Source organism: Aplidium turbinatum, chromosome 5 (assembly GCF_918807975.1).
Source record: "Aplidium turbinatum chromosome 5, kaAplTurb1.1, whole genome shotgun sequence".
NCBI classification, from domain to species: domain Eukaryota; kingdom Metazoa; phylum Chordata; class Ascidiacea; order Aplousobranchia; family Polyclinidae; genus Aplidium; species Aplidium turbinatum.
Window position 1 is genome coordinate 33,374,287 of NC_137476.1, and position 16,569 is coordinate 33,390,855.

The following is a 16,569-nucleotide window of genomic DNA, read 5'->3' on the forward strand; positions in this document are numbered from 1 at the left end:
AATGGTCAGTGGTCACAGCGTATTTCTATGTAATTGTTCGGATGTGAGAAAATCAATGCATTGTGACGCAATCGTCTATTATTTTCCCACCTTACCTAAATATTGACTTTTTCAAAGCAACATGCTGGAATGGGTGGGTTGTTTGATGTTCTATTATTTCATATTTTTTCTGTAGCATTGGCTATTCACATAGCTATGACTTCTATTATTGTGTTGCTATTGTCAATAGTTCGTGGCGATTTATATTCGCATTACTTTTATTCAAGTTATGTAGACTACGGATTGTTTTACGTTAATGTAAAATTACGTTAGTTTGCTGGTAGGCTATGCACGCAAATAAAGTACAAAGTTTCAATGTTTGTCAGATTTTTATTTTCAGAATAGGAACTACATGACCAAGCAAAATTGCGGTGACCATTCAAATGGATAATGTACGGTAGGCTTTTTTTGTTTTCTTATTGGATTTGACGAAGCTATGGCCGAATATACATTATACAACCACAAGACTAACATATTTTCTGCAGCAAATCTACACACCATAGCATACAATACGGTACGTACTTCGATAAGAGAGATTAGGCTACTTGGTAGTAGTTTCAGAAAATTATCAGCCGGTAGTCGAACCAGAATCGTACGGAAAGCGAACGTCTTAAAGGTCTCAGCCTTATCCGCTGCACCATCCAACCGCTTTAAAACTTAACTGAATAAATAATGTATAGGCTACACGAAAAATACACTTTATAATATCCAAACCCTCTACAAGTAGGCAATGCAAAACTGCCAGAAGTAACCTCTCAAAAGAAGCAATGCACGTTATCATAACAAGATTTATTAAACTACTGTAGGTTACAATTGTCGTTTTACGATAAACAGAGATTATTTACGAAAAACAGAAACCCTTCTATTGTCAGGCGTAATAAAAGCCTTCGTATCCCTGGTTTCAAGGCCTTTACAAGTTTGCAAAGCTGCCAGAATTAATCTCTCAAAAGAAGCTTTCTCAGTCCGAGAACAAACATTCCCACAATGATCAGTTTACTGTGTAATTGTGACATCGCACCAAATAATTCGTGTGAAATTAAAATGGAATAGATAATATTATTCATTGTGCGCGGTCTACAAGAAACGCACATCAAATACACAATTAGGCATAGCGGCAAAAACAAGAATGTCAAAGACATTTTAACCTACACTGCGACCGAGAGCTGGATAAACAAGGAATTTTGATGCACATAACGCAGAAACCATGACGTCGAACGTCATGTCAAAAGCAGGTGTTTCTTATTGAAAAGCTATGAAAAAAGCGTCATATGCATAAATAAAATTGCTTTACCTATGAAAATACATCTACGAATGAGTTTTTTTTCTTCTCAGCAGTAAGAACTGGACAAAGACACAAAAATCATGACAAAGTGACTTTTGAATAATTTAAAATACAGTAGAACTCGGTTAATCCGGATCTTCGCCTAATGCGGATAAAACTGGAAGTACAAATGATTTGTAATCTTTTTCTCGAGAAACAGCTTCGGATTATCCGGATTATTTAATCCGGATCTTCGCCTATTCCGGACAAAAGTTGCGCTTTCTCCGGATTTGCTCGACAGTTTTGCCATTTTATGCTAAAACGTAACGTGGCTTATTGCGAGAAATTTCTTATCTATTGTTCCGTTAATGTGACGCAATAAATTATTACGGATTTCTTCCTTTCATGAACAGTGATCCCTCCTAACGTAAAATTCGTGCGCAAATGCCCAAACTCGTACTGTAACTTGAAAAGATATCGGTGGAATTTTCGGCGATATGTCGGTGACGTTTTTCCAATAGAAGACTTTGTTTGACCGTGATTTTTTGTAAGTTTTCCATAGAAACTCGTCTTCCGTAACTGTTTTCAAAAGTTTTGAATGACTATAGATTATTCTGAGACGCATGTCTGAAGATATAACTTTTGCCAGTGTGTTCTTGCGTTAGACGCAGAGTCTGCAAATACATTTGTTTTACATGCAGTTTAAAAGAATTCTATCGCTAATGTGGTGATCGCGCGTCTCGGAATTGGCAGATGACCACACTAATGCGTTCAATTTCGGTGATTTTTACCGATACCCTTCTATCTATGTAACGTCAAGCTTGATAGAACCGTCATCGGTTAATCCGGATCTTCGCCTAATCCGGATGGAATCGCCGGTCAAATCGAATCCGGATTAACCGAGTTCTACTGTAACACCTTGACCGAGTCAAGTTTGAAAAAACTATTTAATTAATATTTCAGGCCAAAGATCGGTCTTTGAATGGACGCTTCTAAAACCTAGTTAGCTTCAGCTATACAAGTCGATCGACTGTTCAAGTTATCCTTTCATTTAGTTTTTGTCTTACGTAGATTAATTTCTCCCCAGTAGTGCCCAGGTTATAATTTTGTACCAAGGTCCTGTGTGTGGAAGATGGATCTTGGTCTCTCTGCCTCTAATCAGGAGGTATTGCTTTATACATTTGACAGTTTCATTTTAAATTTTAAGTAATATCGACATTATTCTCCATATTTTCAAAAAACAGTAGAATTTGCTTAATTCGTTACATCAAGGGGATTAAAAAAAGTGACGAATTAGGCGAACTGACAAATTATGCAAACAGGTCAAAACTACTGTACACCAATACAGGACCAACAAAAGTGTGACGAATAAGGCAAACTGACGAGCGATCACGAATTAGACGAGTTCTACTGTAGCCTATCACGCTTCAGCATTGCCATAAGTTACAAGACCTTAATCCTGACAGTTTCGTATACTTGTAATGTAGAGGCTTTGAATCACTGACCAGGCCCGATGATCGAGATTGGCAAAGCGAAGTTTCCGATTGTTGAAGTGTTGTTGTCTGTGTGCTATTCTATCCACCAGGTGCCACTAAATAGAGAGCAGTGCTGAAATGCATTGCTCAAGCTCACACCCCGACAGTCGATCCAGCGATGATTGATCTTGTGGTTTCTTCATGAACCTACAAACCTTCATTGCAAGTGACCACATACATTTTCTTTCATCAGTTTTCATTCAAAAACTGGTAGAAAATGAGATTGGGTAGGGAATAAGGATCTAAGAATGACTGACTTGGTCGCCTTGCTTTAAAACCAAGTAATTTTTTGTTGCAAATTACCAGACAGACCGGCTCACTTTTCACCAGGCGGTCTTGCAAGATAGCTCCGAAACGATACGCAGTGTTTTTATGCTTTTAAGCGAATAAGGTAAAAAAATATTTAAAATAGCATTTTAAAGGTTTTCACTTCACGGATGAATTGAAATGAAGAGTCAGTGATTAACAGTAACCATGTGAAACAGAGTTAGATTAATTACACAATCTTCAGTTTAATTACGTTACATTATGATTACACTATCAAAACCAAAACGTTTCATTACATTACAGTTACTTCCAAATGTAATTAATTACATGCTTCAACTACAAAAATTGAACGTTTCAATATTTATGATTATCGATGCTTTTTTTAAAGTTTGATTTCATCAAAAATAAGCATTTCATTTTAAAAAGATTAGGTTGCAATGTAGAAGGTCCTTTTGAAGGGCCCAATTCCCACAAAGATGTTTTTGAGATAAATGCGCATCAATTATTAGGCTATAGTCTTTCAGTGGGTGGAGTCCATATTAGAACTTGCGCCCATGTTGACTGTCCCGTCAAACGTACAGTTGTTCATATTGTAGTTATAATGTATCCCTCCTATGATTGTAGTATCATTACTGTTTTCTGTGGCAGCGGACCTCGTGCTATTTTGACGTCGCAAGCCGGCATGAAACGACTCCGCCCCGGTACAAAGGTCAACATGTCTTCCAAGGTTTCCCACCACAGCAAAATCTCTTGTTGTCGGATTGACTAACAGCGTCGGGTGTGATTCCACGGGGATGGCACCATCAAAAATGGGTCGATGCTGAAATGTAGTTTGAGATGATTCTGGAAGTGGATTGGATGATTCTGGAAGTGCATTGGATGATTCTAGATGTGGATCGGATGATTCTGGAAGTGGATCGGATGATTCTGGAAGTGGATCAGATGATTCTGGAAGTGGATCGGATGATTCTGAAAGTAGGTCAGAGGATGCAAGAGATACATCAGACGGTTCAGAGGAGATATTGGAAGGTCCGGGATTAACATTAGGGGGTCCATGGCCGACAAACTCAGTTCCTGGTGGAATAACGAAATCTTGGGAACGATTGTTTTCACTTTCATCTTCTGCATGAGCAGAGCCATTGTCTTGGTGAGTTCCTGCATTAGGAAAATAATATACAAACTTTTTTTATTGAAATAAAGGAAAACTATGACTGCCAATATTTACATGCGCCTTTCGATATATTTAAAACGAATGAAAAAAAATCGTAAAAAAAATATAAAAGGCCTTTAATCAACCTTCAGTAGGAAAAGGCAAAACTATGTGATTTACTCTGTTTCAGCATATTACGCCTGTAAGTAAAGTAGACAAAACATGTGATAAGCTGATAACTGTTGCCTGTGCTCCTTTGCTGGTAATTTAATCAACCGAAACTTGGTCACCGAAATGTTATTGTAGATAAATTAGGAATTGCAGACTACGTAACATGCAATTGTTAAAAAAAACATCGTGCAGAAAATCAACTACGTTTTCTTCTGTAGTTTCAATACATGTATTAGTTTTCTTTCAAAGGCTTGATAATGGTTAGATGCATAGCCGAAAACGTTTGCTTTTTTGTTTAAATAACGCTAAATGCTGTGTTGTTGCTGATTTATGCCTGTTTGTTTGTGGTTGAAAAAGGTAACCTCTCCACCAAAATTGTTTCATAAGTTCAGAGCATTGAATTGTGCAAGGCGGCATATAAACCAAATTTTCAGAAATACCTTGAATTCCAGTAAAAAGAAGTTTTGGAAGAGTTTCATCTTCTTTTTCAACGGCATTAACAGCTTCTGTATAGTCTTTTTTATCGGAAAGACCAAAATTACTTGTTCCAGGTTCAAAATTATCATCATCAGGGGAAATCACTCTTGACTGACTTGTGGCCGCAGAAGAAGTCTCTTTAGGAGCCTAAAGCACAAATTTGGAAAGCCAGATCAGTTGAGTTAAAAGATCCAAAACTTATTATCGTTTAAACGTTAAGCATTTTAACAACCTTTGGCAGGATGTAGTTTTAACTTGTCAATATCATGTTGATGTAAAATGAGAAAAAAATGAAGAAAATGGAAACATCTTCAAGTCATTTATTAACAATTTATTGTACGCAAGGTAGCTTTTACTTGATGGTCATCATCGTACCCAGACTTACGTCCGGTCGTTGAAGATTTAGATTAAGTGGACGATAAGGCAAAGAAGCCAATCTACGTGTCCACCTTCAGGCATGCCTTTTAGGTGTCCTGATAAAGACACAGCCACGTGCTCTGGAGCGGTGTAAAACTGGCGCCCTTTTGAGTGTCGTTCCAGGGCTCTCAGCACTCGGCTATGCAGCCGACTGGTGAGAGCCATGATTGATGGGTAGTCTACAGTGACATAATTCCATGTCCAAAAATTTCCTGTCGTTTGTAATGTTTGAAGACGTTAAAGCAATCTAAACAAAACGGAATCTGCAAGCTGGGATAGCACTAAATACCAAACACGCAAATCCGAAACAAAAACAGATAAAGCATGAAAAAAATTTCTCAAATCTGTTCAGCTACAGATGCGTCTCGCCTTACTGCAAATGGAACATCAGCACATGCAACGCCAACAAAACTAGAGGAACAGGAAAACATTTTGCCATTGTCGAATTGCAAAATAGCTCTGTCGTTCTCATCATCGAATGCCATCAGCTTCGCATTGGACGTCATTGCCTGAAAATTATACAATTTTCTGAACAAGAAATCAAGTCCATATGCATTTTATTTAAAAGAAAATGTTAAACATTGACATAAATCCATATATTGAGAATGCGTTACGTTATTCAGATGAAAACTTACATGTTTAATTTCCTCTGTTGTAGCGACAAGATCAAGTTCTTGACGAATAAATTGATTGTATCTTGCTCCGTGCAAAGAAACTACATCGTTAACCTGTTTGGGAAAATGAGACCAACTAGTTGATTGTTAGCCTGTAACTAACTTTTGCTTCGTGAAAATATTTATTCTAGTAGGTGGCCATGGTTTGGAGTACGAAATATTATATGGCGGAATTTGTAAAGAATCTTGATAGAATAAACTCCAACAACCGAAAGCATGGCGAAAGAGCTGCAGCAACTGGCGGACCCCTGCTAGTGGGGGCAAACGCCAAGTCTCATCCACTAAACAAGGAACAAATAGTTGATGCTACAAAAGTTCGAATTAAGTTAGGGAACACTTCAGTGCATTTTGAGGCAGCATGTTTTATTGTTTAAAATCATACTGCACCAGATGTGATGAAGAAACGACGTTGCCTATTGACGCTGGTTCAACTATCGCGGTGTGCGCGCATCTAGTAGATGAAAGAACAAGTGGAAACTTTTACCGTACCGTAAAACAGCACAACTTTGCCCGGGCGGACGACTTTGCCCAAAATTTGTGAGTTAAAGTCTGACCACAATATGGGCTTCATGTTTTATTGGATTTGGTCTAATGGGTAATATTCAACAGTATTATCCACTAGACCAGGGGTCACCAAACTACGGCCCGCGGGCCGGAACCGGCCCGCCACGTGCTGCGGAAGTAACAGCTGCACTACAACTGTTAAGGAAAAAAGTTACCAAACTTTTTGTAAATGACTGACGTTGCTGTTGAGCTACACGGCAGCACCACCAGGCAGCCTACATGTTGGTGTTCTGTTTTTATCATTGGGCCACCACAAATGGGGACAGCCTAGGCCAAATTTGGAAAGATGTAATGTTTTTTCAAGAGCACGATGCCCTGTAGTGTATCACAGCAGGGGATAACTTTTCCAGCAACCTTTCGATTTTCATCACAACTTTGCTATTCCACTGCTGACTTTGTTATTTATTGTGCTCAATTCAAGTCAATGGAGATTCTAAATAGTTGTAGCCTATATCTTTTCGCAATTTGCATCCGGCCCGCAGCTGTTAATCTCGCAGCAATCCGGCCTTCAGAGAAAAAAGTTTGGTGACCCCTGCACTAGACAAACCTACATTAAGATGATAATAAAAGCGATAGGATGAAATAAAAACCCAAGTAGCCTACATGGATATTATAATCTTGCTTACTCTTAGCGATTCGAGCCGTTCAAGCATTTCTTGGTGTGCAGTTTCTTTTGCTTCTGGTGCAGATTTCAGATGACGAATGGGAGTACCTAGTGTAAACCTTTGATGCGAGGCTCTGCGAGAAAAAACTATAACCAGAATTGCCCGACAATCTTTATTGGTCATACCTACTCATTATGCATTAGCCTATGTATATATTAGTTAGTTATTGTTGTGTTAGTCGTCGTCGTATCCAGGCTTACACGTCTTTTCCATCATAGACTGGGCCTCCAAAGCCACATACGACATCACCATCCAAAACCAAATTCAATTTGAAGACAAAACCAATGCTCGGACACGAGCTGGAGCCGACGACGACGACGATTGTTGTGTTAGTCGTCGTCGTATCCAGGCTTACACCAGGTGGTTGAAGATTTAGATTAAGTGGACGGGAAGGCAAGGAAGCCAATCTTCATGTTCACCTTCGTCCTTCAGGCATGCCTTCAAGTGTCCTGCCAAAGACACAGCTGCATGCTCTTGAGCAGTGTCGAACCGGCGCCCTTTCGATTGCCGTTCCAGCGTTCTCACCACTCTGTTGCCGTTCCAGCACTTGTGTTAGTCATTCAACATAACAACATTATCTCAGTGTCAACTGTCTGTCTCGCTAAAAGGAAATCCTTTACCATATACTGCAAACCCAACTTACCTTGGAGTAAAACTTGACCGGCAGTTGACCTACAGACCCCACATCGAGTCACTCCGTGCCAAGGTTACCTCGCGAAATAACCTCTTGAGAAGCCTAGCAGGAACAGGATGGGGAGCCCGATCATCAACCTTGCGTACATGTGCACTAGCCTTGGACTACAGCTCAGCCGAATATGCCTCAACTGTGTGGAACCGCAGCAGACACACAAAAAAGATGGATGTATGCATTAACGACACCTTGCGCATCATCACTGGCTGTCTCTGCCCCACACCTACTGCTTATCTGCAAACTTTGGCTGGCATTACTCCTGCTCATGTCCGTAGGGAAGAAGCCTCTCACAAACTGGCTTTGCATGCGAGACTCGATACTCAACACCTTCTCCACAGTCACTCCCAAAAAAATGGACCAGTCAGACCTCAACGCCTATTATCAAGGCGCCCATTCCATCAATATGCTACACAACTTGTGGATAAGAACTTCAGCTGCATGGAAACATGGACCCAGGAATGGAACGAGCTGCCACATATCCCTCTCCAGTTTTCAGATATACCAACACTCTCCATCCCTCCTGGAGCAGAATCTCAAGAAAGGCAAGGGTCACATTGAACAGGATCAGATGTGACGTTGGCTGCACTGGAGCTAATCTGTTTAGGTGGGGGTTGCATAATTCGCCGATATGTGTCTGCGGAGCGGTAGAACAAACAATGCAACACATACTCCACGAATGTTCCATCTTACGGCCCCCAAGTGGAATCACTGGTATTTGACAACTGGACCCAACTACCGTATCTTGGCTGCACGAGGAGGCATTGCCAATCTAAGCTACTACAAGTCAAACGAGAGAAGAAGAAGAACATACTAACATAAGGTGAAAATATACTATGAATTGGGTACGTTTTCGTGCATACACATGCTAGCCTTATCAAGTAAGGAAATAACTGATCTACACAGACATGACTTGAAAATAGATTGAATTGAAAAAAGAAATGCGCAAGAATGAAACTAACAAGGCAGAGGAGACAAGTCACATCACATGACAATCAATTAAGTAAAGATGTTTAGCAGAGAGAAGGCACCAACGATAAACAAATGCCTGCCTTTAGGTAACTAATCATCATGTGATGTGTTTTTTCTCTTGTAATTAACCGATGTGATGTGCCTTATCTCCTCTGCCATCTGCCTTGCTAGTTTGATTCTTGCGCATTTCTTTTTTTCAATTCAAATGTGTGTGGATCAGCTATGTATTTTCAATTCATGTATATGTAAATTAGTGATTCCGTTATTTGATAAGGGATAGCATGTGTACCCTGACAGCAAATCAGTCTTTTTTTACATTGATTCAAAGTCTGCAGACGTTAAATCAATGTAAAAATGGCGGATTTTGCTGTCTGGGTATAGCCGAAAACGTTTGCAATTTGTAGTTTATTTTTACAGTACTTTATTGTATATGTTAAATACCGTGCAGTTGGTACGTTTTATCTGTTTATGGATTAAGAAAACTACTTCTTTACTAAATTGTAGTCATTAAATTACCTATGTTCATAGCCACGCCTGTTTCACTGCTTCGCCGTTTTTGTATTGACCTTATGTACGTTTTGGGAACTTGTTCAATGTAGGTGGGTAGGCTGCTCAGCTATGTGCTTCACGCTGCTGTCTGTTGTGTGCTTTATTTAACGCCTATGTTTTCGTTAGATGCTCCATTATTAAGTTTGTTAAAGCCTTCGAATTAACTAATACCTGTCTATCAGAAATTGGGTCTATGCCATTCAAAGAGGCCAAATGCACAGCATTGGGGTTTGGAAGAAATCTGTTCAAGTCAGCGCTTATTCGTACATATGATTTATTACTGCAAACAGTGCACACCGTTTCAGCCTTCCGGCCTCCTTAGTGCAGTAGGTACACTGGTATGGCCATCAAGATATATACTTCCATGTGACATTTTCCAATTTGTAGAACCGAAGCTCTAAAAATGGTACTACTGCCAACCTTGCCAAAGTGCTCAAACTGCAAGCAGTGAGCTTTGCAATGCATAGCAAGGTGTCTCCAGTAAAATGCTCAATCGGCGTAAGCCAAGAGCGTCCATAGCTTCAGACAGTGCACACCGTCTCGGCCTTCCGGCCTCCTTAGTGCAGTAGGTACACTGGTATGGCCATGGAGATATATACCTCCATGTGACATTTTGCCACTGTTTCGACCTCAAGGTCTCTTCAGTGCAGTAAATCGTACGCTAGACTTGCACGCCTTATTACTATATAAGTAATTCAGTGTGGTGATTTTCCATTTGTGGTACGCAAGAAACCACATTTGGATACTTTCACCCACCACGAACACATGTAATTTTATAAAAAATAATTTATATAAAAAAGCAAATATAGTTATTACTCATCAAAAAACTTTTAAAGTCTGCTTCACTCTTGGTGGACCCCTCAGAAGGTTTTCATTCGAATAGAATTAGATTCAACAAATAGAGTATATTTGAATAAGAACAATCTGGGAATCTCGTCAAGGGTGAAAGATGCTATAAAGGTTTATAGAAGAGTAGCAACTTCCTTTGCTTTAATGCGCTTTGCTTGACATGGAGAACCCTGTTTGTAGTGTTGAGAATACTTCCTGTATAAGTTAGTTATATTTTATAAAGTATGGTAAATGAAATTATTGGCTTCACATTGTACTTGAATTGGCTCTGCTTAGCATTGAGTACTCTTTTGTGGTATTTAATTAATACTATTTACGTTACGTATGAAACAATATATATAGAATTACATATTATACATAGCAATTAGATCAGCGATCAAGAAAACAATCACGGTAGCGTATTTGTAATCTGTAGGTCGCTGCAGCAGATGCAGTGTTACAAGCAGGTAGGCACTCAAACACAAAAAAGTTTGTAAAACCGATGAAACATGGAACCGATTAGAAGTCACAGAAACAGCGTATCAAACAATCAGGAGTTGAATGGAAAACAGGGAAAAAACGCAAACATTTTTGATATAAAATGAATTAAGTCAACGTTTCGCCGTCCACAGCTTGGGGTACCGGTAGAGGGTTAAGGCAGTGGTAGTAATTTTGATGACGTGTGTTCGATTTTCACCCAAACCATAACTCTTTTTTCTTCTGTGACTACTAAATAAAGTTCAAAGTAGGATCAACTCTCTGGCTGAATGCTAGAAGGGTCACAATTAGACTGTAGTCACTTAAACATGTTCTGATGGGTTGGCGATGTCATTGGGTCTTACAAGGGAATTGTCCTGTTTAAGTGGCTACTTACATACACTTGATATAGTGAGGTTTCTTCTCAAAACATTTCTGATAGAAACTAAATTAAGTGAACGTTTCGCCGTCGGCAGCGTGACCTAACGGTTTGAGCGTTAGGGTTAGGCTTAGGCAAATAGTCGTTTCGATGACGTGGGTTCGATCCCAGTGTTGCCATACCCTTTTTTCTTTTTTAATTACTAAACAAAGCTTAAAGCAAGAATCAGCTCTCTGCTGAGTGCTAGAAGGGTCACAATGCTGCAGTCAGCTGGTTCATATGAAAAATTGTCCTATGTTTAATGTGTCTACAGGTCAAGATACTCTATCTGCTGCAGCAACCGACAGATCAAAAATACGCATTACGGTACATAATAACATAATAATAACAATGCATAATAATAACAATGCAGACATTAGTTTTACTTCAAATTAAGTCACATAAAAACGTAAAAATCAATCGTTTCCTCCACTTAACATGATAATTCTTATCCTTTCTTGACACCACTTGGCGCTTGTACTAAAACCCTACCAGTCTTCGCACTACCTTCCTACAATATTGCTCAACCGCAAGTTCACACTCAACAACACGCAAACTCATAAACATTGACGGAAACATAGTTACTGTCATCCGAAAAAATCTGAACTGTCTGCTTCACCTGTAATATGATCTTTGACTTTAAAAGGTTCTTATTCATACAATATTCTTGTTCTTAAAACAGGTTTTACATTAACAAAATCGAAAAACCACCTTTTAAACTGAGACTCCATCATGAAAACAAAAATGAAAAACCTCATTGCTGCTTGGAAATTGATGACTGAATGCTATATTCAAATCATGTAGGCTACAAGTTACAAGCCAATATTCACCTGAGGTTTACAGCAAGTTGGAATTCAATCTGGGCGCGGCCAGGAGCATCATATCCTAAAAATGTTGCACATTCCTCTCGGACAACCTGATGGAGAAAAGCTTATATCTTACCGATTGAAAAGAAATAAGTGCACGTTACAAAAAACGTTCTCGGGATACGCATATGTTAAAAATATGTGCAAAAACAGAGTGAAACTGTTCACCAGGTATTTGATAATTAAAGTAACTTGCGTTGTTCTGATGACTATAGGCGACTATATGTCACCTCCTGATATTAAGGATGATACCTAGCTTTTATTACCGACGTTTCGTCAGTTAGCACGACTGACTTTATCAAGTGGGCTGAAACAGGTAAACACAACATATTCTGTTCAGCAACAAATGGCACAACACAAAAACACACTGACGAAATGAATAAAGTAGCAAGAATCAGAGTTGAAAAAACGCAACAAGATCACCGCTCAGTTTAATTGATAACGCAGTGATGCCTAAAAACAGTAGGCTACTATCCGGCAGCGTAAATTTTTCTATCTCTGGCCAACGTCAAGAAACGTTGAAATAATATGAGACAAGATAGAAATGAAATTAGCAATTACAACGATTGTGAAAAAGCTCTGAGCAAAGGAAAAGATGAACGCAAAGTCAAAGTAATTTTTTGTACATAGAGGGGAAGCTCTGACCATCATTCTGGTTAAAAACACGTCGTGCCTTTTGGTTTGTGTACCAACTTTCTGCAAACAATTTTTTTGTATAATCCTTTTCAGTTTTAAGAATAGTAGCGGTGGTCCAAATAATTTCATGGTCTGAAGTTATAGAGTGATTGCAAAGAGCGGATTTCTCCGGACGTTGAAATTTAATAGCTCTTTGGTGCTCATTGATTCTTGACTTAAGATCACGTTTAGTCTGTTCAATGTAGATTATATTACAGTCATGGCACGGAACTCGGTAGATCAATCCAGAAACACCTTCTTTCAAGGAGTCTTTAGCAGAGGGAAGGTATTTACCTATTGTCAGATAGGGTTTCATCGCGACCTTTATTCCTATGCCGTTGGGGATACGTTGAATTTTGTCAGATACCCTCCTTACGTAAGGAAAACAAGTAAAAGATTTATAAGGAGGAAGCGAGGGTTTCGGTCGCTATACGGAAGCAAGTTTTCGTGGAAATCCGTAGAGCATTAAAGTGTTGTGAATGTTTTTCTTGTGGTGTGAACATTCGGAATTATCCGTTATGTGAGTGTCCAGTCTGTCGTACAATGTATTGGCCACTGTAAGTTTTTGGTGCTTGGGGTGATGTAAGTTGAAATGAGTTAAACTGACTGGGAAAGAGGCGGTCGAATACCCTTGTGGCAAGAACACGGTGCGATACTGATAAGCCCAGCCTCATGGGTAAAACACGGTGTCCATCGCTGTTAATTCTTGCTACAATCGGTTGCCGAGAAACATATGAACGGTAATCTTGTTGCGTTTTTTCAACTCTGATTCTTACTACTTTATTCATTTCGTCAGTATGTTTTTGTGTTGTGCCATTTGTTGCTGAACAGAATATGTTGTGTTTACCTGCTTCAGCCCTCTTGATAAAGTCAGTCGTGTTGACTGACGAAACGTCGGTAATAAAAGCTAGGTATCATCCTTAAAATCAGGAGGTAACCTAGTAGCCCATAGTCACCAGAACAACGCAAGTTACTTTAATTGAAAATATGTGCATCTCAGTGATCTCTTTCCGTATGGATAGTTTGCAATAAACCTTTCTCTCGTGTTACTTTAGACTGGTAGACTATGTTCGTATGCACAATTGCACATATTGCTTGGACATGTTGTATCGATAACAATACAACAAGTACTTTTTTATGTTACCAAAAAAAGATACCTTTAAGAAACTCCGAGGTATTCCGAGGTCGGTGAGCATACGTTCACAACGTTCGTCGTCACTGGTGATATATTGCACAGCTGCACCAACCTACCAAAATGTCAGACGTCAATAAAATAGAATTATTGTGCATGCTAGTTTGTCAAGAAATGTAAAAAACGCAGGGAACAGTTACTACAAATGAATAAATAAAATCAACTTACAGGATATGGATACTGTTGTGACAACTTATATGGTTCACGTTCTCCTGTGCGTCTTCGTTGTCTGCCAGTGGATGTCCTCCATTCACGACGCAAATAAGCAGTCGTGATTAAAAAACTGTAATCATCATTTTAACAATGTTTACCTTTTCCAAATACGCTAAAAATTGCCAATCAGACATACATTTGATCATGATGTCTGCAATCAAAACATTACAGTTGGTACCTAAATAGAAAAGTCAGAGGGTTGTTGCACAAACTTTTCAAACCCCAGTACAAAGGTTTGCAGTAAAAGTTACCACCAAAGAAAGCTTTGCAGAGAACATTATTTTTAGAATAAGTCAAAAATTTCTGCTGTAAATAGCATGTATACAGGGCTTGCTAACGTTTAAAACTACAACTATGACTGAAAGATGATGTAATTTTGATTTTGAACTCTAAGCTAAATGTACTTGATGTTCGCCCTTCGTTTCCGAAGATGGCCAATGAGACTGAGATCAAGCTTTTTTTAGTGTGGGCTTTGGTCAGTGTACGCTACATGAGTGCGGAGATGGCTGACAGGGCCTCTGAGAGAAATTTTCACTAGGGGTACGAAGAGTCATTCCGGGCCCCCCTTACACTCCGGGCCCCCTTTGTCTAGGGTAAAGCGCGTGATGTTTGCTTAGGCGTATTGCACACCACACAGCACTTTATTGCAGAATTGGACATATTTCTCTTAAATGTAGCTATGTCGTGTCAAAAACGTTGGATTTAGTAGTTTTTTCTTGTTTTTTTTCTGTGTGTTTAATAGAAAATGTTAAATCTGTTAACGTTACTGAGTGTTATATGTATCTGGTACAACAGGTCAAGCTCTGTACCAAGGCTTAAACATAACATCTTGTTAAAACATAATCAAATTAATCATCTGACCAATAACCTTTCTTCATTAACTTTTGCATTCACCACATGCCTAGCAAAAGTGAACGAAGTCACTTGTTTTTACTCAGGATCCACTCCTCCTCCGAAAGTATTGACTCCGGCTCATGCTCCAACTCCGAAATTCATTTTGAAGTGGAATACGCTTGAAACTACCCTTTTCAAGTAGTTTTTAAAAAACAAAAAAGCCTAGAAACACAAGGACTTTTTAAAAAAGCCCGGGTTTTTCTCAACCCTGCTTTTGCTACACTATGCCCCCCCCGGACAGGAGAATAACCAACAGGTATGATTTAATTTAGGGTGTTTTTAACAGAACATTTTTTGTACATAAAGCATTAAATCACCACTTTGGGCCTTTTTGCTAAATTACGGGCCCCCCAAGGACTAACATATAACAATTTTTATGCTTGAATTTAGTTGTTTAGGATGATTTTAACCAAACATTTTTGCGCGTACACTATAAAATCACAATTTCGGGCCCCCCAACAATCACAGGCCTGGGCCCTCAAGGGTACGCCGTACCCTCCGTACCCCCCTTTCATAGGCCTTGATGGCTGATAAGGCCTATCTGTGTGGTGAAGCTGAGTGAAATGTACTTAATATCCCTTTAAAATAATAGTTCTGAGAAACCAAATTCCCAAAGTAGGATCATTACATTTCAAATCACTGCAAACTCTTGGTTTCACTTTTTAAAAAAAGGCAAATCTTTCTCTGATAGCAAATGCTCTTCGAATTTTCAATATTACGCGAAAATCTAGTCCAATTTTTGCATGGTAACGGCAGCCCAAAACCACACAAAGTATACACAAATAGTAAATACTATATTTATGAACTACTTAAAGTATTTTAACTTAAACAAGAGAATTTGATTGCTATAAAGTATAGTGAATCAGCCTACAGTCAAGTTTGAAGCTTGTACGTTGGCAAGGCCTGTTCATGTAATGTAGATCTCTATGATCAGACCGGATATCACACCAACACGGTGAAAATTAAAGAATGTGGTCACAGTAACATAAATTGGAAAAATACGAGTCAACAACAAATCAATGCAAACAGCTTGCCAAAGTATACACTGCATAAGCAGGTTAAGGTTATGTAACTGCGGAGTAGGTACCATTTTCTGAACATGTCACATGTGTTGGAAACTACTGTACTTACGACACCATGTTTACGAACAAAATGGAGTTCCGTAGAAATAACAAATTAAAAACGTTTTAAATTAAAACGAATTCGCTTTACCCTTCTCCTTCGACAGTAATCCCGAGCACATCTACACCATCACGTCGTTCTTGATAACAAATAGTGCCAATTTTGCCCAAAATCTAAAAACAAAGGAGATATTCTCAGCAATCCATATCACTTAAAGTGTTTAAACTTTATCTAAACTCTTCTGCTTGGCCAGCTCAAAAACGATGGGACTGAGCGGACAAAATAGAAAGTGTGAGAGGCAATGTCATAAAATGGAATTGGAAACAACACTTTGTGATTGAAATGGTTCAAGTTAAATCGACACATATAAGTAAAAACGTGCTGCTCATGAGAACATGAGTACTTGATCACCCGCCAATGTTTTACTATGGTATTTGCATTAAAACCCAGCATCC

At 39.0% G+C, this 16,569-nt stretch overlaps 1 protein-coding gene across 1 annotated transcript in view; it reads right to left on the reverse strand.

Annotated features, from left to right (window-relative positions):
- Window positions 1–366: 366 nt before the first annotated feature.
- LOC145770308 (uncharacterized) overlaps window positions 367–16,569 on the reverse strand; it is a 34,717-nt gene continuing 18,514 nt past the window's right edge. Inside the window, exons 11-19 of the mRNA XM_082581908.1 lie at window positions 16,205–16,287; window positions 14,054–14,168; window positions 13,851–13,940; window positions 11,983–12,068; window positions 7,182–7,293; window positions 5,953–6,045; window positions 5,692–5,826; window positions 4,864–5,047; window positions 367–4,257 (exon numbers count right to left, since the gene is read on the reverse strand). Of these exons, the coding sequence (XP_082438034.1) occupies window positions 3,623–4,257; window positions 4,864–5,047; window positions 5,692–5,826; window positions 5,953–6,045; window positions 7,182–7,293; window positions 11,983–12,068; window positions 13,851–13,940; window positions 14,054–14,168; window positions 16,205–16,287 (1,533 nt within the window). The 3' untranslated portion in view covers window positions 367–3,622. The remainder of the gene's footprint in view (window positions 4,258–4,863; window positions 5,048–5,691; window positions 5,827–5,952; window positions 6,046–7,181; window positions 7,294–11,982; window positions 12,069–13,850; window positions 13,941–14,053; window positions 14,169–16,204; window positions 16,288–16,569) is intronic.